The following is a 23077-nucleotide window of genomic DNA, read 5'->3' as shown; positions in this document are numbered from 1 at the left end:
TTCAGTGGCTGCAACCAAAAAAGTTTATATTTTCAGCATTTATATGGCATAATTTTTCTGTCAACTGTGCTTCAGTGGCTGCGACCAAAAAAATGCATATTTTCTGCATTTATATGGCATAATTTTTCTGGCCTCTGTGCTTCAGTGGCTGCAACCAAAAAAATTTATATTTTCAGCATTTATATGGCATAATATTTTTCTGGCAACTGTGCTTCAGTGGCTGCGTCCAAAAAAACTGGGCAAACAATGTCTACAAGGTCAACGTATGGCGAAAAATGACTATTTTCAGCATTTATATGGCATATTTTTTTCTGGCAACTGTGCTTCAGTGGCTGCGTCCAAAAAAACTGGGCAAACAATGCCTACAAGGTCAACGTATGGCAGTTGTTTAAAGAGAACAGTAGATTACTAGCCAGCAAAGCTACCTAAGCTAAAATGTCCCTCAAATCCCTGCAGACTTCTGTCCCTCCAATACAGAGCAGTATCAAGCAGATTACTAGCCAGCAAACTTACTATCATCTGTCCCTGAAATCACTAACAGCTCTCCCCCTACACTATCTCTTCCAAGCAACACAGTCTGAAGGCCAAGTCTGTGCAGAGCCAAGTTACCGCATCTCTGTCACTTAGTGTTGGGCCAAAGGTCCATATGACTACTGACGCATGGTCCTCCAAGCATGGTCAGGGCAGGTATGTCACCTACACTGCCCACTGGGTGAACTTGGTAATGGCTGGGAAGCAGGGAATGGGTAGCTCAACAACAACAGTGGAGTTGGTGTCACCGCCACGGATTGCACGCGGTTCTGCCACCACCTCTACTCCTCCATCGCTCTCTACCTCGTCTTCTTCTTCTTCTTCTTACTCTGCTGCTGGGTCCTCCTTCTCCTCCTCCACACCTGTGCACCCCCAGCTCCCCCTAGGCTATTCGACGTGCCAGGTACGCCGTTGTCACGCTGTCTTGGGGATGACGTGCCTGGAAAGCAAAAACCATACCGGATCTGTACTCCTGTCATCTCTGCAGTCACAGGCCGATCGGTGGCTGACCCCACACCAACTGCAGATCGGAAAAGTGGTGTGTGACAATGGAAGCAATCTGTTGGCAGCGTTGAGACTAGGCAATTTAACACATGTGCCCTGCATGGCACATGTGTTAAATTTAATAGTCCAACGTTTTGTCTCCAAGTACCCAGGATTCCAGGACGTTCTCACCCAGTCCAGAAAGGTGTCGGCCCATTTCAGACGTTCCTACACAGCCATGGCACGCCTTGCTGACATTCAGCAGCGCTACAACATGCCAGTCAGGCGTTTGATTTCTGACAGCCAGACTCGCTGGAATTCAACGCTCCTTATGTTGGAACGTCTGCTGCAACAACAAAGGGCCGTCAACGAGTACCTTTTTGAAACTGGGTGGTAGGACTGGATCTGCACAGCTGGGGATTTTTTTCCCCCGTTACTGGGTGCTTATGCGCGATGCCTGCAGGCTCATGCGACCTTTTGAAGAGGTGACAAATATGGTCAGTCGCACCGAAGGCACCATCAGCGACCTAATACCCTTCGCTTTCTTCCTGGAGCGTGCCGTGCGACGAGTGACAGATGAGGCTGTAGACCAGCGTGACGAGGAGCTGGAAGCGCACGATTTCTGGTCGGAATCACCAGAACGAACCCAGGCACCTGCTGCAACGCAGGGAGAGGTGCCAGAAGTGGAGTCAGAGGAGGAAGGTGGCTTTGTGGAGGAGGAGGAGGAGGACCAACAGGAGCAGGCTTCCCAGGGGCTAGTGGTGACCTTTTGGGGACCCCTGGTCTTGTACGTGGCTGGGGGGAGGAGACCGTGGATGATGCAGTCCTTGATAATGAGGAAGCGGAGATGGATAGCTCTGCATCCAACCTTGTGAGAATGGGGTCTTTCATGCTGTCATGCCTGTTGAAGGACCCCCGTATCAAGAGGCTTAAGGAGAAGGACCTGTACTGGGTCGCAACGCTACTAGACCCTCGGTACAAGCATAAAGTGTCAGAAATGTTACCAACATACCACAAGTCCGAAAAGATGCGGCATTTACAAACCAGCCTGCAAAACATGTTGTACAATGCTTTTAAGGGTGATGTCACTTCAGGAACTCATCAACATTCCAGGGGCAGAGGTGCCAGTAATCCTGCCACGAGCACACCTGCAAGGACAAAGCCCTTTGGCCAGTCTGTAACGTCAGACATGCAAATGTTTTTCTGTCCAAGGCAGCGCCACAACCCTTCTGGATCCACCCTCAAAGAACGCCTCGACCGGCAGGTAGCGGACTACCTGGCATTAACTGCAGATATCGACACTCTGAGGAGCGATGAACCCCTGGACTACTGGGTGCGCAGGCTTGATCTGTGGCCAGAGCTGTCACAATTTGCCATGAACCTCTTGTCTTGCCCAGCCTCAAGTGTGCTCTCAGAAAGGACCTTCAGTGCAGCAGGAGGGATTGTAACTGAGAAGAGAACTCGCCTAGGTCACAAAAGTGTCCATTACCTGACCTTTATTAAAATGAATGAGGGGTGGATCTCGGAGGGTTACTGCACGCCGGAAGACTTGTTCTGACTTCTATGCAGCTGTCCTTCTCTTCAAGCCTCATGACTCCACACACAGCTGTCCTTTAGCGTCCTCCTCCTCCCTCCGCCACCGTTACAAACTAGGGTGCAAACCCTACTGGTTTAATTTTTTCTGGCCTCTGTGCTTCAGTGGCTGCAACCAAAAAAACTGGGCAAACAATGTCTACAAGGTCAACGTATGGCAAAAAATGACTATTTTCAGCATTTATATGGCATATTTTTTCTGGCAACTGTGCTTCAGTGGCTGCATCCAAAAAAATGCATATTTTCTGCATTTATATGGCATAATTTTTCTGGCCTCTGTGCTTCAGTGGCTGCAACCAAAAAATGCATATTTTCTGCATTTATATGGCATAATTTTTCTGGCCTCTGTGCTTCAGTGGCTGCAACCAAAAAAATTTATATTTTCAGCATTTATATGGCATAATTTTTCTGGCAACTGTGCTTCAGTGGCTGCGACCAAAAAAATGACTATTTTCAGCATTTATATGGCATATTTTTTCTGGCCTCTGTGCTTCAGTGGCTGCGGCCAAAAAAACTGGGCAAACAATGCCTACAAGGTCAACGACGTTGACCTTGTAGGCATTGTTTGCCCAGTTTTTTTGGCCGCAGCCACTGAAGCACAGAGGCCAGAAAAAATATGCCATATAAATGCTGAAAATAGTCATTTTTTGCCATACGTTGACTCAACGTATATGGCAAAAAATGACTATTTTCAGCATTTATATGGCATATTTTTTCTGGCAACTGTGCTTCAGTGGCTGCGACCAAAAAAATGCATATTTTCTGCATTTATATGGCATAATTTTTCTGGCCTCTGTGCTTCAGTGGCTGCAACCAAAAAAATTTATATTTTCAGCATTTATATGGCATAATTTTTCTGTCAACTGTGCTTCAGTGGCTGCGACCAAAAAAATGCATGTTTTCTGCATTTATATGGCATAATTTTTCTGGCCTCTGTGCTTCAGTGGCTGCAACCAAAAAAGTTTATATTTTCAGCATTTATATGGCATAATTTTTCTGTCAACTGTGCTTCAGTGGCTGCGACCAAAAAAATGCATATTTTCTGCATTTATATGGCATAATTTTTCTGGCCTCTGTGCTTCAGTGGCTGCAACCAAAAAAATTTATATTTTCAGCATTTATATGGCATAATTTTTCTGGCAACTGTGCTTCAGTGGCTGCGTCCAAAAAAACTGGGCAAACAATGTCTACAAGGTCAACGTATGGCGAAAAATGACTATTTTCAGCATTTATATGGCATATTTTTTCTGGCAACTGTGCTTCAGTGGCTGCGTCCAAAAAAACTGGGCAAACAATGCCTACAAGGTCAACGTATGGCAGTTGTTTAAAGAGAACAGTAGATTACTAGCCAGCAAAGCTACCTAAGCTAAAATGTCCCTCAAATCCCTGCAGACTTCTGTCCCTCCAATACAGAGCAGTATCAAGCAGATTACTAGCCAGCAAACTTACTATCATCTGTCCCTGAAATCACTAACAGCTCTCCCCCTACACTATCTCTTCCAAGCACACACAGTCTGAAGGCCAAGTCTGTGCAGAGCCAAGTTACCGCATCTCTGTCACTTAGTGTTGGGCCAAAGGTCCATATGACTACTGACGCATGGTCCTCCAAGCATGGTCAGGGCAGGTATGTCACCTACACTGCCCACTGGGTGAACTTGGTAATGGCTGGGAAGCAGGGAATGGGTAGCTCAACAACAACAGTGGAGTTGGTGTCACCGCCACGGATTGCACGCGGTTCTGCCACCACCTCTACTCCTCCATCGCTCTCTACCTCGTCTTCTTCTTCTTCTTCTTACTCTGCTGCTGGGTCCTCCTTCTCCTCCTCCACACCTGTGCACCCCCAGCTCCCCCTAGGCTATTCGACGTGCCAGGTACGCCGTTGTCACGCTGTCTTGGGGATGACGTGCCTGGAAAGCAAAAACCATACCGGATCTGTACTCCTGTCATCTCTGCAGTCACAGGCCGATCGGTGGCTGACCCCACACCAACTGCAGATCGGAAAAGTGGTGTGTGACAATGGAAGCAATCTGTTGGCAGCGTTGAGACTAGGCAATTTAACACATGTGCCCTGCATGGCACATGTGTTAAATTTAATAGTCCAACGTTTTGTCTCCAAGTACCCAGGATTCCAGGACGTTCTCACCCAGTCCAGAAAGGTGTCGGCCCATTTCAGACGTTCCTACACAGCCATGGCACGCCTTGCTGACATTCAGCAGCGCTACAACATGCCAGTCAGGCGTTTGATTTCTGACAGCCAGACTCGCTGGAATTCAACGCTCCTTATGTTGGAACGTCTGCTGCAACAACAAAGGGCCGTCAACGAGTACCTTTTTGAACTGGGTGGTAGGACTGGATCTGCACAGCTGGGGATTTTTTTCCCCCGTTACTGGGTGCTTATGCGCGATGCCTGCAGGCTCATGCGACCTTTTGAAGAGGTGACAAATATGGTCAGTCGCACCGAAGGCACCATCAGCGACCTAATACCCTTCGCTTTCTTCCTGGAGCGTGCCGTGCGACGAGTGACAGATGAGGCTGTAGACCAGCGTGACGAGGAGCTGGAAGCGCACGATTTCTGGTCGGAATCACCAGAACGAACCCAGGCACCTGCTGCAACGCAGGGAGAGGTGCCAGAAGTGGAGTCAGAGGAGGAAGGTGGCTTTGTGGAGGAGGAGGAGGAGGACCAACAGGAGCAGGCTTCCCAGGGGGCTAGTGGTGACCTTTTGGGGACCCCTGGTCTTGTACGTGGCTGGGGGGAGGAGACCGTGGATGATGCAGTCCTTGATAATGAGGAAGCGGAGATGGATAGCTCTGCATCCAACCTTGTGAGAATGGGGTCTTTCATGCTGTCATGCCTGTTGAAGGACCCCCGTATCAAGAGGCTTAAGGAGAAGGACCTGTACTGGGTCGCAACGCTACTAGACCCTCGGTACAAGCATAAAGTGTCAGAAATGTTACCAACATACCACAAGTCCGAAAAGATGCGGCATTTACAAACCAGCCTGCAAAACATGTTGTACAATGCTTTTAAGGGTGATGTCACTTCAGGAACTCATCAACATTCCAGGGGCAGAGGTGCCAGTAATCCTGCCACGAGCACACCTGCAAGGACAAAGCCCTTTGGCCAGTCTGTAACGTCAGACATGCAAATGTTTTTCTGTCCAAGGCAGCGCCACAACCCTTCTGGATCCACCCTCAAAGAACGCCTCGACCGGCAGGTAGCGGACTACCTGGCATTAACTGCAGATATCGACACTCTGAGGAGCGATGAACCCCTGGACTACTGGGTGCGCAGGCTTGATCTGTGGCCAGAGCTGTCACAATTTGCCATGAACCTCTTGTCTTGCCCAGCCTCAAGTGTGCTCTCAGAAAGGACCTTCAGTGCAGCAGGAGGGATTGTAACTGAGAAGAGAACTCGCCTAGGTCACAAAAGTGTCCATTACCTGACCTTTATTAAAATGAATGAGGGGTGGATCTCGGAGGGTTACTGCACGCCGGAAGACTTGTTCTGACTTCTATGCAGCTGTCCTTCTCTTCAAGCCTCATGACTCCACACACAGCTGTCCTTTAGCGTCCTCCTCCTCCCTCCGCCACCGTTACAAACTAGGGTGCAAACCCTACTGGTTTAATTTTTTCTGGCCTCTGTGCTTCAGTGGCTGCAACCAAAAAAACTGGGCAAACAATGTCTACAAGGTCAACGTATGGCAAAAATGACTATTTTCAGCATTTATATGGCATATTTTTTCTGGCAACTGTGCTTCAGTGGCTGCATCCAAAAAAATGCATATTTTCTGCATTTATATGGCATAATTTTTCTGGCCTCTGTGCTTCAGTGGCTGCAACCAAAAAAATGCATATTTTCTGCATTTATATGGCATAATTTTTCTGGCCTCTGTGCTTCAGTGGCTGCAACCAAAAAAATTTATATTTTCAGCATTTATATGGCATAATTTTTCTGGCAACTGTGCTTCAGTGGCTGCGACCAAAAAAATGACTATTTTCAGCATTTATATGGCATATTTTTTCTGGCCTCTGTGCTTCAGTGGCTGCGGCCAAAAAAACTGGGCAAACAATGCCTACAAGGTCAACGACGTTGACCTTGTAGGCATTGTTTGCCCAGTTTTTTTGGCCGCAGCCACTGAAGCACAGAGGCCAGAAAAAATATGCCATATAAATGCTGAAAATAGTCATTTTTTGCCATACGTTGACTCAACGTATATGGCAAAAAATGACTATTTTCAGCATTTATATGGCATATTTTTTCTGGCAACTGTGCTTCAGTGGCTGCGACCAAAAAAATGCATATTTTCTGCATTTATATGGCATAATTTTTCTGGCCTCTGTGCTTCAGTGGCTGCAACCAAAAAAATTTATATTTTCAGCATTTATATGGCATAATTTTTCTGTCAACTGTGCTTCAGTGGCTGCGACCAAAAAAATGCATGTTTTCTGCATTTATATGGCATAATTTTTCTGGCCTCTGTGCTTCAGTGGCTGCAACCAAAAAAGTTTATATTTTCAGCATTTATATGGCATAATTTTTCTGTCAACTGTGCTTCAGTGGCTGCGACCAAAAAAATGCATATTTTCTGCATTTATATGGCATAATTTTTCTGGCCTCTGTGCTTCAGTGGCTGCAACCAAAAAAATTTATATTTTCAGCATTTATATGGCATAATTTTTCTGGCAACTGTGCTTCAGTGGCTGCGTCCAAAAAAACTGGGCAAACAATGTCTACAAGGTCAACGTATGGCGAAAAATGACTATTTTCAGCATTTATATGGCATATTTTTTCTGGCAACTGTGCTTCAGTGGCTGCGTCCAAAAAAACTGGGCAAACAATGCCTACAAGGTCAACGTATGGCAGTTGTTTAAAGAGAACAGTAGATTACTAGCCAGCAAAGCTACCTAAGCTAAAATGTCCCTCAAATCCCTGCAGACTTCTGTCCCTCCAATACAGAGCAGTATCAAGCAGATTACTAGCCAGCAAACTTACTATCATCTGTCCCTGAAATCACTAACAGCTCTCCCCCTACACTATCTCTTCCAAGCACACACAGGCAGATTTTTCAGATACATTTTTGCCCTTGATCCCCCTCTGGCATGCCACTGTCCAGGTCGTTGCACCCTTTAAACAACTTTAAAATCATTTTTCTGGCCAGAAATGTCTTTTCTAGATGTTAAAGTTCGCCTTCCCATTGAAGTCTATGGGGTTCGCGAACCGTTCGCGAACCGCTCGCGTTTTTGCGCAAGTTCGCGAATATGTTCGCGAACTTTTTTTCCGACGTTCGCTACATCCCTAGTTGCAAATCCATTTGTAGTGTTAGTTCCAGCTAGTGCAGTATAAAGGCTGATTCTATATTATGATTAGCTACCCTTGCTTTAGAGATCAGCTGCAGGTTTCTGAAATGGAAACACAATCCTACCTGGTGTTCTCCGCAGCTGTGATTGCAATTAGTGGGGGGATCCTGAGTGCTAAGGAGATTGGCCTTTGTGGATTCTCTGAATCAAATTTCCTCTCCAATTCTGTTTGTTCTGCAAGTCTGAAGGCCAGAGGAGGAAGATGGATGGCTCGGCAAGAAAGTCTCCTTACTGGGCATGGTTCAATCTCTTGGAAAATATGATCTTCTTCAGTTTTGGAATGAAGGGCCTCTTCTGACACCTATAAAATAGAACAGAAAAATTCCATTGACTAATTTGTATAGCATATGTATAGAAATAATCAACGCCATTTTTTGCAAGCCCTTTATGATTTATAGGTAAGAGGTGAATGGTGCACTGTACCCTTAACTCATACCTAAACTGGCACTTTCATCCCCTGTAACCTACAATGCTTAGGGGCAAATTTACCTAGGGTCGAATATCGAGGGTTAATTAACCCTCGATATTCGACTGCCGAATTAAAATCCTTCGACTTCGAATATCGAAGTTGAAGGATTTAGCACAATTCGTTCGATCGAACGATCGAAGGAATAATTGTTCTATCGAATGATTAAATCCTTCGAATCAAACGATTCGAAGGATTTTAATCCATCGATCGAAAGATTATCCTTCGATCAAAAAATTTATAGGTAGCCTATGGGGACCTTCCGCATAGGCTAACATTGGCCTCGGTAGGTTTTAGGTGGCGAACTAGATGGTCAAAGTTTTTTTTTAAAGAGACAGTACTTCGACTATCGAATGGTCGAATAGTCGAACGATTCGAAGTCGAAGGTCGAAGTAGCCCATTCGATGGTCGAAGTAGCCAAAAAAACACTTAGAAATTCGAAGTATTTTTCCTCTATTCCTTCACTCGAGCAAAGTGAATGGGCCCCATAATATCCCTCTGAATTGTGTCTGTATGTTACCCTCCCATTTAGACTGTAAGCCCTATGGGGCAGGGACATCCATCCTTTTGTCTCCTTGACACCAAGCACTAATTTGTAACTATACTTTATATTTATATGTATTATATTTTTGTACTTATTTGTTTATTATTGCAATGACCCCCTGTTTGTTCTAATAATTTATTGTTCTGCTGTACAGTGCTTTGCCCTCAAGGAGCGCTATTCAAATAAAAATATACATACATTTTTACTTTTTAATATAAACATACATCTAAAAGGAGGAGATGCACAAATATCAAGTAATTCCATTTGCCCTATGGATAAGTGAACAGGTTACACAATTGCAGAGATTCATAACTACTATGCAAGCTTTTTGGAGATAAATTCCAGCTGCATACATGCTAATCCAATGGAATTTATTCATCAGTTTGCAGATTAAGGACTGATTTGCAGCTGAATTGCAGAAGATTCACAATAAATCAACACTTATTTCTGTAAAAACGGCACACACATTTGCACGTCAGTACATGAATGCATATATTGTGTGTTTGTCCTAGATGTCATTGTGCAATGTATTAAAATATTTAAATCTACATGAAAAATCAGCCAAACCTTACAAAAACAAGATATAGACATAAACATGATACCTGAGCATTTTGCTATATGCTCACACAGCAATGAACTCACCTTGAACTCCACACGCATGTAAAATGCATATTCTACCATTAATTCAGCCAAATGAGACTGAAAATGCTAAGTCTCAGAAAAGTGAGCAAGATCATATAACACCGGTAGCATTTGATTAAAAGAGACAGATAAAACATACCCTGTGGATTTGAAATCGGTTAGTAAGGTAAATTTAGCCATGAAGGGTTGACTGAATTCTTTTATAAATGTACTGTGTTTGTAATAAGGGGAAGTGATGCTAATCTACATAAAATATTAAAAGGCCTATGGAACTAGAAGGAACGCTACGGGTACTCTGCTTTTCATATATTTTTTTTTCAGATTTTACACAGATAACCTTCAATAAGAACATTATTTTTATACTACTCTAAGGGAGGAACTCCAGGGGCGATTTATTCGCTATCCGACGCACTGCGCAAAAAGCAGGCGTCAAGTTGGATGCAATGGAAATAAGGTAAAATGTCAGAACAAGTCGCAGCGTTCATCTGATGCGACACGACTGTCGTCTGCATCCGACAGTCGTGATGCATCTGGCGAATGCTGTGACACCATCCGACATTCCTGTTGCTTACCTTATTTCCGTCACATCCGACTTGACGCCTGCGTTTTTGCGTAGCACGTCGGATCGTGCCAAAATCGCCCGTGGAGTTCCTCCCTACAAATGTTTCATTTATAATGTGTAAAAACCACTAAAAACTCTAATCCAAAACTTCACCAAGTATAAACAGTTGAGGTCCAATAGAAGTCAATGAAAGCTGCACTGATCCTATTGGACCTGTTTTTAAGCCATTCAGATTTTTAGAGGTGTCCGGTTTTTTTTTGTTTTATTTTTTTGCTAGTAATTGATGGAAAACTTGAAATGTTAAAAGTTTTCAGATATTTTAGTGCATTGTTCAGTATTTTTTTTAATATATTTAATTGTTGGTATGCAGGGTGGTATATTCATACAGATCAATGTTTTGGTGGACAACATGTGGATTGGAAATCTTGTTATTAGCTCCTGCGTAGAGTTATTTATCATTCTTTATTCATTCTTTTTCTCACTAAACACTGTGCTTCCTTAAAAGCTATTAGATTATAAAAAAGATGTTTATTGTTTATTCTCATAAATGTTCAAGCGAGTTAAGACACCGTGGGTATGGATTTCAAAAGATACGAACCTCTTTAAAGTATCTTCAAATAAACAGCTTTCAGATGCTTGTCTGATAAAAAAAATCATTAGGGCTTTTGCACATACTGGTCTCCTGGGCACATTATTGGACAGAGTCCTTGCAGACAAGTTGAGAAAGCCATGTTCTTCCTTAATTATAGCTACCTGTTACAGCCAGCAGTAGTTCCAAGGGATCTAATTAGAGTTACAGGTTCTTAACCAAGAAACCCATGTCATCGTCTTAAAGCTCAGCTGGTATAGGTTGCAAAGATGAACTGGATGTGTTCTCCAGACAGCAACCATCACCAACATCAAGCTGCAAGCATCACTTTAATGTTATTGATTGGAAAGCAAAATGAAATTCTTAAGGTAGATAAGTAATAAATAATGAATATCAAGCACAAAAAACATTTTGTAGATAGAGTATATTTAAACTATTACCCTATCAATCTGAGAACCCTTGTGTTAATCATCACTTTTTGTCTTCTCCTATAGCCTTCCTGCAGTTTCATAATCCCCTTAGGAAAAGCAACCAGGCACATGTTCTAGTGTGATTTTTTTATATCAGATGCTTTGGCACACAATTCTCTGCTCAATGGTCTATTTTTAATTAAATTCAGAAGGCAAGCTTTACTTTTATGTTATATATTAACTATAGGGTTATACTAGTGTTTAATTATTGCAACTACCTGTGTATATACTGTACCGCATGACTCTGAGAAGTTTATCAAGATGGAACAGAATTGGAAATAATTTTATCGCTGCATGTATGTCCAGCTTTAGACTGGCAGGCTACAAGGTTTCATATCACAATTTAAATGACTCCTATTCTGTGTGAAACCCATAATATAGAATATGCAGGTTCCTACCTTTGCAGTCTGTGGGGACTGGCATTAAAGGATTGGGGGCATGGCCATCATAACAAGCCCATAAATAATCCCTACATTTTTTATAGCCTGTTTAAAACAATGACATATTTCTGTGCAAGTTTAGGAATACACCTAAAGTAAGCACAATTCTGTGGGAAATGTTTAGAATATAATAATTGTTTTACTGTCATTTGTATTAAAAATGTCAAGGTTTTGAACTTGTTTTTATTCAAAGATTATCCAATATTCACTGCATTGCCAAATTTGATGCAATATGGTAAAAACAAAACCATCCCTCTATATACATTTCTAGGTTACTAGTGATGGGCGAATTTGGGGCGTTTCGCATCGCAGAAAAATTCTCCAATTTCCTGCGAAATTCACAAAACGGCGAAAAATTCATGAACTGGTGCCGGCGTCTCGATTTTGACACCGGCATCCTTTTTTTTTTATGCTGGCGAATTTTCTCTGGCGAATTTTCGCGGCGCTTTCGCAAATGTATTTACCGGCGGTGAATCTTGGGAATTTGCGTGAATTTGCGCCTGGCGAATTTGCGGCAAATTTGCACCTGCGCATCGCAGAAAAATTCCCCAATTTCCTGTGAAATTCACAAAACGGCGAAAAATTTGCGAACTGGCGCCGGCGTCTCGTTTTTGACACCGGCATCCATTTTTTTTTATGCTGGGAAATTTTCTCTGGCAAATTTTCGCGGCGGTTTCGCAAATGTATTTTCCGGCGGCGAATCGTGTGAATTTGCGGCGATTTTGCGCCTGGCGAATAAATTAGCCCATCACTATTCAGAATAGGCCCTGACATTCCAAGTACAAAGAGGCCCAAATAGCTCCCACCAGCCCACTTAGTAGTCACTTGCTATGGCATCTTATAGCAGCCCCTCTGGCAGTCCGGGCCTGTCACTGCTATAGGTCACCCCATGGATTATAGCGGAATTTTCTCAATGAAAAATGAATATGGTTCAGTTTGTAACTATAGTCTGAAGGCTTGTTGATTCAGTTAAATTAAGTTGATTCTCAGCAAGGCAGGTGACCAGTGGCTGGGGGGGGCACCATATACAGTGTGGTGGTGGCTTCAGTTTTCCCTTGCATCAATAGATGAACTTGCCCGTGATTCAGCAGCATGGAAGCAATGGTTCATGGCAAAACTATACCGAAGTGCAGGGCTGTGTTTGGAATTACCTGATTACAGGATGGTGGTCTCCCATAGACTCCATTTTAATCCAAATAATCCACATTTTTAAAAATTCTTTTTCTCTGTAATAATAAAACAGTACATTGTACTTGATCCTAAGATATTATTAATGCTTTTTGGAGCCAAAAAAAGCCTACTGGATTTATTTAATGTTTAAATGATTTACTGGTAGACTAAAGGTATGAAGGTCCAAATTACAGAAAGATAAATTATCTGGAAAATCCCAGGTCCAGAGCATTCTGGATAACAAATCCCATATCTGTATCTTTAAATAACGTCAATACGTGCAACAATTGCGAGCATTTTAGTACGACTGCACTTGCATCCTAAATCGTAATATTTCGTAATCTTTACTTGATAATACAGACTGCCTTCATGTGTTTAATACATAGCCTTAGCAACAGTTCTTGGTCCTGGTTCCCTTTGAGAACCTATTAACACCCCTTATTTGATGGACACTGTACATGCAGTGACTAGTACATGTTGCTTTAAAGGAAAACTACACCCTCAGAATGAATACTTATGCAACAGATAATAATAATAATGCAGATCTAGATGTAACAGGAAGAAGTTTTGGAGGAAAAGACAGAACTTAATTGGCTCATGTGACCTAACATTTATGTGTGCCCTTGTTTTGTTTGAGTGCACTGTGAATGTAACGGCCATAGGGGATTAGCACTTAAAACTTTTTTATTTAGTAATACCCAAAGGCCCATACTGCTTAAAAAAGTATATTTTTATGAAATGGTTTAGAATTTAGATGAAGCAGGGGTTTTTAGACTGTTCTACATTGTTTGAGGGTATACAAACCTCCCCCAAATGGGAAAAGCCCCATACACTACCCTCTATAGTGCCCCCTTCCTGCTTCCTCCCCGCATAGTGCAATAGTGAAAAATGTGTCCCTAATTGTGAATCTCACATATCTGTGCAGAGTAGCACAGCGGAACTCATCTTCCGTATCTTTGGTTTTCTTTGGATCCTCTTCAAGTGTTGGAGTTTCTAGTGCATGCCCAGTTGGCACAAACACCGGAGTGGCTCCAACTCCGCATGCGCCAAATATCTTAGCGTCGGTGGGCCATTTCTGAAGAAAACAGATTTGGAAGATGGCGTCCTTGAGCTCCGATGCGATACTCTGCACGTATACATGAGATTCACAATTAAGGACACATTTTTCACTATTGCCCGATGCAGGGAGAAAGCAGGGAGGGGGCACTATCGAGGGTAGTTTGATGGGGTTTTTCACATTACGGGGGGGTTTAGTTCTCCTTTAAAATATATAAGCCCAACTGAGTGGGGAATGCCCAGCGTTGGTTAATAGAGTGTACTGAAAAGATACCAAATGATTGATGGAAAGGGAAAGCTCTTAAAGAATAACAGATCAATAGAAAGAGCAAAGAGAAAATAAGTTATTGCACTGTAGGTGGAGTTTTTAGAATACGCAAAGAGCCATGAGAAAACAGTGACATGGATGAGCTGGAAAGTGCTTGGAAATACCATCAGCATGGCAATTTCCTCTAAAACGGATCTGCAAACATAAAATAGCTAATTGAAAAACGCAATTAAAATATGACAACCGATAAAATCAAATTAAAATGATTAACCACGATAACGATAAGCTATTTATAAAGTACAAACATTTTCAGACATCAGCAACTTTAGTCATAAGCTCATCTTTTGCTTCCAGTTGTTGCTAGTTACAAGAGACAGTGATGAGAACTAGAGACGGAAAAGTCAGCATTCATTTGCATTCATCCAATCCATCATTTTTTTTATGTTTGTCTCAGCATTTACAAAGCAATTCTACTGGCAATATCAAGCCATGCCCTGAGTTATAGAATAATATATTTTCTGCTTTAGATTAAAAAAAGAAAAAGATCAGTCGACTCAGAAGTCGAGTTTTCTCTGGTGGTAGACAGCCTGAGTAGAATTTAGGGTGAGGGCTTATTTTAGGCGACATATTGTCTTAAAATTAGAGAAGATTAATTACTGAGACAGCTCTGAATTATGGGAAGGCCATCTCCCATAGACTCCCTTTTATTCAAATTATTCAAATATTTTAAAATTATTTAATTTGTCTCTGTAATAATAAAACCTTGTTCTTGATCCAAACTAAGTTATAATTAATCCTTATTTCAGGCAAAACAATCTTACTGGGTTTATTTCATGTTTAAATGATTTTTTAGTAGATGTAAGGTATGGAGATCCAAATTACAGAAAGATCCCTTATCTCGAAAACCTCAGGTCCCGATTCCTGAGAATTCAGGATAACAGGTCCCATACTTGTATTAAATATTTCTGTATCATTATAATAACCTAGGTTGGGCCTTACAAAACATTGAGCCAAAACTGAACCCAATAAGTACTGGTTGTACAATATACAAATTTCTGTCATACAGAAAATCCCTTTATTTACTGAGGGCTAAAGCACATACCGGTAGTTGTACAAATACATTAGACGGCCAAAAGTAGACGGACAACTGCCTAGCCACCATCTTCTTCCCAGACCAAAAGTATTAATATGAATTGGTCCTGACTTTGTTGCTATAAGAGCCTCTGCTTTTCTGGGAATGCTTTCCACTAGATCAGTGCTGTCCAACTTCTGTGGTACCGAGGGCTAAAATTTTACTGGCTTATGTGGAGGAGGGCCGATAATGGAAATCAGTGTTGGCCACTCCCCCTTTTAAACCACACCCACTGTTAACCACACCCATATTACCACAAGAACTTTTAAGATCATATCCACATCAACGGTGGTAGCACACCAAAAAACCAAATGGTTGGTGCTCACTGCAGGGCCCTCATCACTCATATGTGAAAAATTGAAGTTATGTTAAAAACCTACCCTTAAATCCATATGTCTCATCCCCCCCTCAGGATAATACAACAACCCCCCAACACATGATTAAACACCTGAGGGGCCCCTAACAACAGTTTCCAAATGCTAACAACCCCCAAGAACAAACCCTTGACAGGTTTACATCCCACAGGTAGCGTAGGGCAAGCAGAGAATGGCACACCCAAGCAGCACTGGGCAAGCAGAGAATGGCACACACAAGCAGCACTGGGCAAGCAGAGAATGGCACACTCAAGCAGCACTGGGCAAGCAGAGAATGGCACACACAAGCAGCACTGGGCAAGCAGAGAATGGCACACACAAGCAGCACTGGGCAAGCAGAGAATGGCACACACAAGCAGCACTGGGCAAGCAGAGAATGGCACACACAAGCAGCACTGGGCAAGCAGAGAATGGCACAAACAAGCAGCACTGGGCAAGCAGAGAATGGCACACACAAGCAGCACTGGGCAAGCAGAGAATGACACACACAAGCAGCACTGGGCAAGCAGACAATGGCACACACAAGCAGCACTGGGCAAGCAGACAATGGCTCACACAAGCAGCCCTGGGCAAGCAGACAATGGCAGACACAAGCAGCACTGGGCAAGCAGAGAATGGCAGACACAAGCAGCACTGGGCAAGCAGACAATGGCACACACAGGGAGGGAAGGCAGAACAGAGCAGAAGACAGGGAAAGCTATCGTTCTAATATGTACTACATACAGTGACACAGTGATGGTGCCCCATTAGCATTTTGAATAAATTGTGAACAGGTGAACAATTTGGGCAGTTTCAGTCTGGTGTGAACAATACAGGGGGATCACAGGTGTGAACAATAAAGGGGGTTAGAGTCTGAATTTGAGGTTTAAACAATGCAGGGGCCAGTTAACCTCTGTAGTGATACCTTTTAAATCTTACATATGGTAAGCAGACACAGCATGTGGGGGCCACAGAAGGGGGGGTAGCGGATCGCCAGTTGGACAGCCCTGTTTTAGACCAATGCGACAGCTTATCTGCCCATGTATGGGTGCTTCAGACGGGTCTACCCGATCCATATCTGGCCACGACATTGATCGGTAAGGTTTAATGTTTCAGGTGATTGACCCGTCAGAGCCCATTGTTCCTTGTTATAATCCGATCCTAGTGCCTAATGTATGGATATAGCCCTGCCGTTGATGAGCATATTGGCGATGTCGCCAAATGTGCAGATCTAATAGTGTGTGCCCAACTTTAGTGCCACTTTAGTGTACAATCCTGGGACTGAAAAACAACACACAAACTCCAAATCAAATTCCAACAAAAAGCAAATAAAAAGTTAGTAACCCCTCCTACCACCACCATCCTTCAAGTAAAAAAGTTTACTCTTGTACCCAAAGACAGGACCTTCTTTATGTCTCATTCAGTTTCTGGGCAAATTTACTCTAGAAAAGGGAAAATGGTCCAGTCTCCTTCTCTTTCCCTGTCTCTCTGAATTTCTCTTTCTGTATCTCTTCGGCTAACAGTGTTCCTTTACAATCTCCATCAATAAATGATGCCCTTTGATTGGTCTCATATACTTGTCTCTAATAGCTGCAATGAAAACAGATGGTCTATGATGGGAGATGAAAGAGGATTCATGTCAATAAAACCCTGGTGTGTGTTTTCAGTATAGTTGGGATCCATTTCACCTAAACATCACATCTTTGCAAACTGAGCCCTTTTAAGCACTTCATTTGCTATGATTTCACAAGTGAAACCTTAAAAAGGTTAGGCCTGTGTTATAATATTTTACTATGTCTAATAGCATCATTACACAGACTCTTCAGCCTCTGGCTTGTGGAGTTTACCGTCTATACACACATTGTGGCTATAATGTAAACAAGTTTAAACTGAAAATTGTTTTATAGCAATAAACATAGAAAACCCTCATCATAAGTAAATGCTGGGTTAATGTGAAAAATTTAAGGTGCAAGTGACAATGAAGACACCTCTGTTTAGGAATAATCAATCTCGTGACCTGGTGGAACAAACAATGATAGCATCTGAATTGCCTAGAAACAAAGCCGTCTAAAAAATCATTTTCTCTCTCTCCAAGAATACAATGATGAGTAGATGCTGTGGCCTTAGAAGGTCACAGGTCAGTAGGTTAGACACAAGTAATAAGTATTGCATTGATACCTCATCACTCTTCCTATTTTAGATATTGTTGAGGTAGTACACTATACCACCAAAATTAGAGAATGTCACCTAGACAAAAAAAAAGAATTAAAATATATACAGTAGTTATAGATATATTTGTCTTTAAATATTAGGCAAATTTCCAGTGGTTGAGAAATGCAGATACATGATGCTCAAACAGTGAGTATTGACCCAAATAGAGCAAGACGTCAGCAGCTGTACCCATTCATGAATGTTATAATCTGTATTGTCTTTGTTGCATGAAAATTCTAGCCAACGTACACACGATTCAAGCCACATTTTCAAACAGAAAATTGAAGAAGAAAACTAGAACTGAAGAGGCCCATCTGGTCACACATGAAAAATACTAAGCCCTTTATTCTTATTGAGTACTTACTATAAAAAAAATAAGAATTAGGTAAAAATAAATCAAGAAATTAAAATATTGAATCGGTTTTATAATGCCGTTGGCAATATAATTAATCAGAATATTCTGCTTCCTTTGGGATACTTTCCCTTCACTACTGAAATTCGCTACATGTGCACAAGTGCATCAACCAGTGTTACTGGAAGCAAGCAACTATTATTATTATTATTATTATTAATTAAAAATTCCATAGAGGGTTTACATAGAATATACACCATTCATATCAGTCCCTGCCCCCAGTAAGTTCTCTATCACATTCACACACAGTAGGGTCAATTGCCTGTATGTTTTTAGAGTGTGGGAGGAAAGTGTGGTACCAAGAGTTAAACATAAATGAATTCAAGGATGAGGCACAGGTTAGGACAGGAATGGCTTAGTATAATCAGGAACAACCCAATAGTAAATAACAGGAATATCAGAACTACTGTATGCGTCAGAATAGTGCACCCAGGAAGTTGGTGAATTAAGACTTTCAATCAATCATTGATCCCAGGTTGTGGAAATTATTTAAAATTTCATGCCAGTGTGGGCACAGGGACAATAGGTGACTCCTATTGCTGCTCAGAACTCAGAGACGTAACTAAAGGGGGGCGGGCCCTGGCAAGGGACGTGCAGCCGGGCCCCGCCCCCTCCGTACGGCCGGAAACGGCCACATTAGAACAGAGTGGCGCGAGCTGCCGGGGGGCCCTGAGGGGGTGCGGGCCCTGGCCCAATCGCACCCACTGCTCCCCTGGTAGTTACGCCACTGTCAGAACTTACTGTGCCTCATTTCCCCAGGGGGACAACGTGACAGCTCCCTAATAAGAACATTATTTACAGGGCCAGATTAACAATGAGGGTGCTCGAAGGCTGGCGTCCTCTGTCGTCCCTCCCTCCCAAGGGATCGCGCGCATATGCATCCTTTCTTCTAACCGGAGCACTAGCGCCTAGTGGCTAGAGCTCCGGAATTATCGGTTGTGCGGCTGGGCGTCATGCCACCTTTTAACTTATGCCGCCCTAGGCCCGGGCCTTTCTGACCTCCCCGCAAGTTCAGGCCTGATTTTTAATGCATTTAATGCTAATTACTTGAAATTATCAAAAAGACAAAATATGCAAATTATCTCACTTCAGGCATTTATTTGTGCAAATTCACCAAACTTGTAAGAATTTTGTGTTAAATAAACACATTAATTACATACCACATGGCAGTGTCTTATCTGTGTCTCCAAACCTCATGCAGATAAAATAAATGCCTAAAGTGAGATAACGTGCATATTTTGTTTTTTTTTAATCATATCAAGTAATAAGCATTAAAATGATTCTTTGGGTGCAAGTCTGCTGCATCTATTGATGCAAACCGATTGATGCAAACCATGAGTTGGCTCCCTGAAATTACCACCACCCTCAGGGATTCCGGGTTCTCCTGCATCAATGGTACAGTTTCATGCAAATAATCAGAACTAGTGAATCTTCTCGGAAATTTGCAAAATCGTTGAAAAAAGGTCAATGGGTGTTTTCCTGCCTTTTTTGTCAATTGGTGTTTTTTTGTTGTGGTGGTGAAAATGTTTTAATTACTAATCAAAACAGACAGGGCAAGCTCAATGGTGCTTGACGTAAATGTTCTCAGGTGAAAAGTACGTGTTTATGTGCAATTGAATAAATGGCAGCAATGCATACAAGCGCATCACGTTTTATGCAAGCACAATTCTAGCTGTGTTCCCAAACCAGCCCTTGTTTTTTTTTGTCATGGAATCTAAAGCCCTTCCCTCTAATTTCACTAAATTTCCACCTTCCTAAATAAATTGCAAGTTTTCATCCACTCCCATATTTATTTATTTATATCCCTCAGTTTGCATTGCCGCTATAAATGTGCATAATCAGGGAGAGAAGAGCAGACTCATAAATATGCAGAAAATTCAAATGTTTGGTAAATTGACTGAATAATATTCCTTCAATACGAGCTTTAAAATTCGTGGAAACCTATTCCAGCCAGCATTATTAGCATTATTTGCTCCATTTAATTCAGCCCTGTATGTGATGTGGTTTATAAGCAAGTAGAAATAGTCAGTATCAGCGTTAGATTCAGTATCAGTGCCAGTATCAGTGTCAACATCTGTATTAGAATTGGTGTCTGTGTTAGAATTAGTGTCAATGTTTATCAGTATCACTATAGCCCGGAGGTTCCCAATAGGTGTGGCTTGTAAAGAGGCAAAATTAGGGGTTTGCGGTCAGACTCAGGGCTATATTTTGGTCCTGTGCCACCCTAGGCATCCTATTTATTCAACATCACATGCACAGGTGTCAATTTTGGTCTATGGCACTTCTGGTCTGCAAATGCGTGCGGCCTGCTCTATAGTGTTTTTTTTTTCCTAAGGCACGCGTGGGCTGCCCCCCAAAATCTGCCACAGGTCCTCGGCAGTTTCTATATATAAATATGCCCCTGGCCTGACTGAGGGCCATGTCAAATAAATTTGCGGTCAATACTCATTTGCTGCCTAGGATAATCACCATGACTATTATATTTTTGTATGTATGTAATGATTCTATAAGCTCAACTAAGAGGGTTATTTACTAAACTCTGAATTTATCTGGTCAGGCTTTTTGTGGCAAAATCCTACATCTCAGACCTGCCAAGGTCCCTAACCTATTTGGCAGTTTCAGTGGTCTGCACTGCGATAACCCCGAAAATGCGACCATTTCTGGCTTTTTGGCCAAAAATCCAATAAAATGGCCTCTTTTTAGGAAAAAACTGAAAAATTTAGCAATTTGGGAAAAAACCCTGAAAAAAATCTTACAATTTGGGTTTTTGCACAATTTTATTGGGTTTTTACCCAAACGAATTAAATGGAATTTTTTTTATTAATAAATAAGATAAAATTGGGTATGGGAGATTGGTCATAGTTTTTTTATTTAAATAATGAAATAAAATTGGATTTTAGTTAATAACCCCCTTAATGTTGTGCCAAAAACTGGGAAATGAAAACGGAAACATCTGAAATTCTGGGGATCCGTTATCCAGAAACCCGTTATCCAGAAAGCTCCAAATTACGGAAATTTTATCCAAATAATCTAAATTTTCATTAAGTATTTCCTTTTTCTCTTTAATAATAAAATAATACATTGTACTGGATGCCAAATAATGTATAATTAATCCTTAATGGAAGCAAAACCAGCCTACTGGGTTTATTTCATTTTTAAATTATTTTCTAGTAGGCTTAAGTTACGGAAATATCCATTATCCGGAAAACCCTGGGTCCCGAGCATTCTGGATAACAGGTCCCATACCTGTACTACATCTAAAAATCCACATAAAGCAGTCAGAAACCTTCTTGAAACTTTGGAGCCCTATACATGTAGGACGTTTGAGGTCTCCAGTCAGTTGGGTAATTTTTCTTTTGAGGTCCACAATATTTGTACCCGAATATGCCTCCTGGTAGAATTTCCACCATTTCAGTACCAAAACATTTAGGGGGTAATTTACTATACTCCAAATTAATTAATTGGTTGGGCTTTTTGGGCAAAAATACAAAAAATTAAGGCTATTTGGAGAAAAAAATCAAGCAATTCTGGAAAAACCCATTTAAGATTTACAATTTAGGTTTTAGCTCATTTTTATCATGTTTTAACCAGAACTGATTAGATTGAGCTTTTTTAAGAATAAATAAGGTATGGGAATTTGGTTGTGTTTTTTTATTTAAATAATGAGATAAATTCGGATTTTAGTAAATAACCCCCTTAGTATCTCACACACAGGCAGCCTTTTATTTTACCAAGGTTCAAGCAGTACAGGACCTCGCACACCCTGTAGAAGGACAAAGATGCCTGGTGCACAAGGGTAGAGGCTCGGCCACCTCATGACAGGGTACAACTCAACAAAATCCGATGGCACACAGGACTACAGGAATTCGTCCAAATTTTTATTTCAAAGCGGAATGCAAATGCAACGTTTCGGGGAATAAAATCCCCTTTGTCAAGCATCATGCTTGACAAAGGGGATTTTATTCCCTGAAACGTTGCATTTGCATTCCGCTTTGTAGTCCTGTGTGCCATCGGATTTTGTTGAGTTTGATTTTACCAGCCATGTTACATTCTTGCCAGGAAATCTATTGTTATTGTGTCTGTTATGCCATTGGGAACAATATTTTAAGACAGATACTATATAGGAACAAAGATTAAAGCCATAAATAAACTATGTCCTTCAGAGGGCTTAAAGAGCACATACAGACATGTTCATCAGGAGAAGTAAACCCCAAAAAAAAAAGCTGGCATACAATGGCATTTATAAGAGACTAAAAATATTTTCAGGTGTGGAACCCACTCACCCGGGTGAAGAGACTTTTGAGGAAGTTAATGTTCCACAAAAGAAGAAAAATTGTAGTTGTGAAAAAAAATAGTCATCATTTGGCGCCAAAATCGAGTGTGATTGCGTCATGACGCTGCGACCTTTCTGTCGTGTGAGGCTGCGTTCATTCTGTCGCCGGCGTCACTGCGTTGCGTCTATTCTGATGCTGGCGTTCGTGCCGACATTGAGGACTCCGTGGGCGCCTCCATCTTGGATTAGGAGATGCGGAGGAGGCAGCACCGGAGCCGTAAGTATCCCTTACACCCATAAAGTGGAGAGGCTTCAACTCAAGCAGATATTTGGATCGGGCTGGCACAGGGAAGCCAGATACTGTGGCTGGAGGGACAGAGAGTGTGAAAGGAATCCAGACTGGAGGAACAAACAGCAGGAGATTCCTATCTGAGCATCCAAAGGGGCTGGTAATCGCACTGTATGTCTGAATGTGCTGGACTCGCCTGAAGAGAAACTGTAAAGCATCCAAAGGGCATTTGGAG

At 42.1% G+C, this 23077-nt stretch overlaps 1 protein-coding gene across 1 annotated transcript in view; it reads right to left on the bottom strand.

The window, feature by feature from the left end:
* Positions 1–7926: 7926 nt before the first annotated feature.
* Positions 7927–23077, bottom strand: part of LOC121395542 (cAMP-specific 3',5'-cyclic phosphodiesterase 4D-like) — a 61643-nt gene continuing 46492 nt past the window's right edge. The window contains exon 2 of the mRNA XM_041569255.1: positions 7927–8266. Within this exon, the coding sequence (XP_041425189.1) occupies positions 8027–8266 (240 nt within the window). The 3' untranslated portion in view covers positions 7927–8026. The remainder of the gene's footprint in view (positions 8267–23077) is intronic.

Source organism: Xenopus laevis, chromosome 1L (assembly GCF_017654675.1).
Source record: "Xenopus laevis strain J_2021 chromosome 1L, Xenopus_laevis_v10.1, whole genome shotgun sequence".
NCBI classification, from domain to species: Eukaryota; Metazoa; Chordata; class Amphibia; order Anura; family Pipidae; genus Xenopus; species Xenopus laevis.
This window is presented reverse-complemented; position numbering and strand designations above follow the sequence as displayed.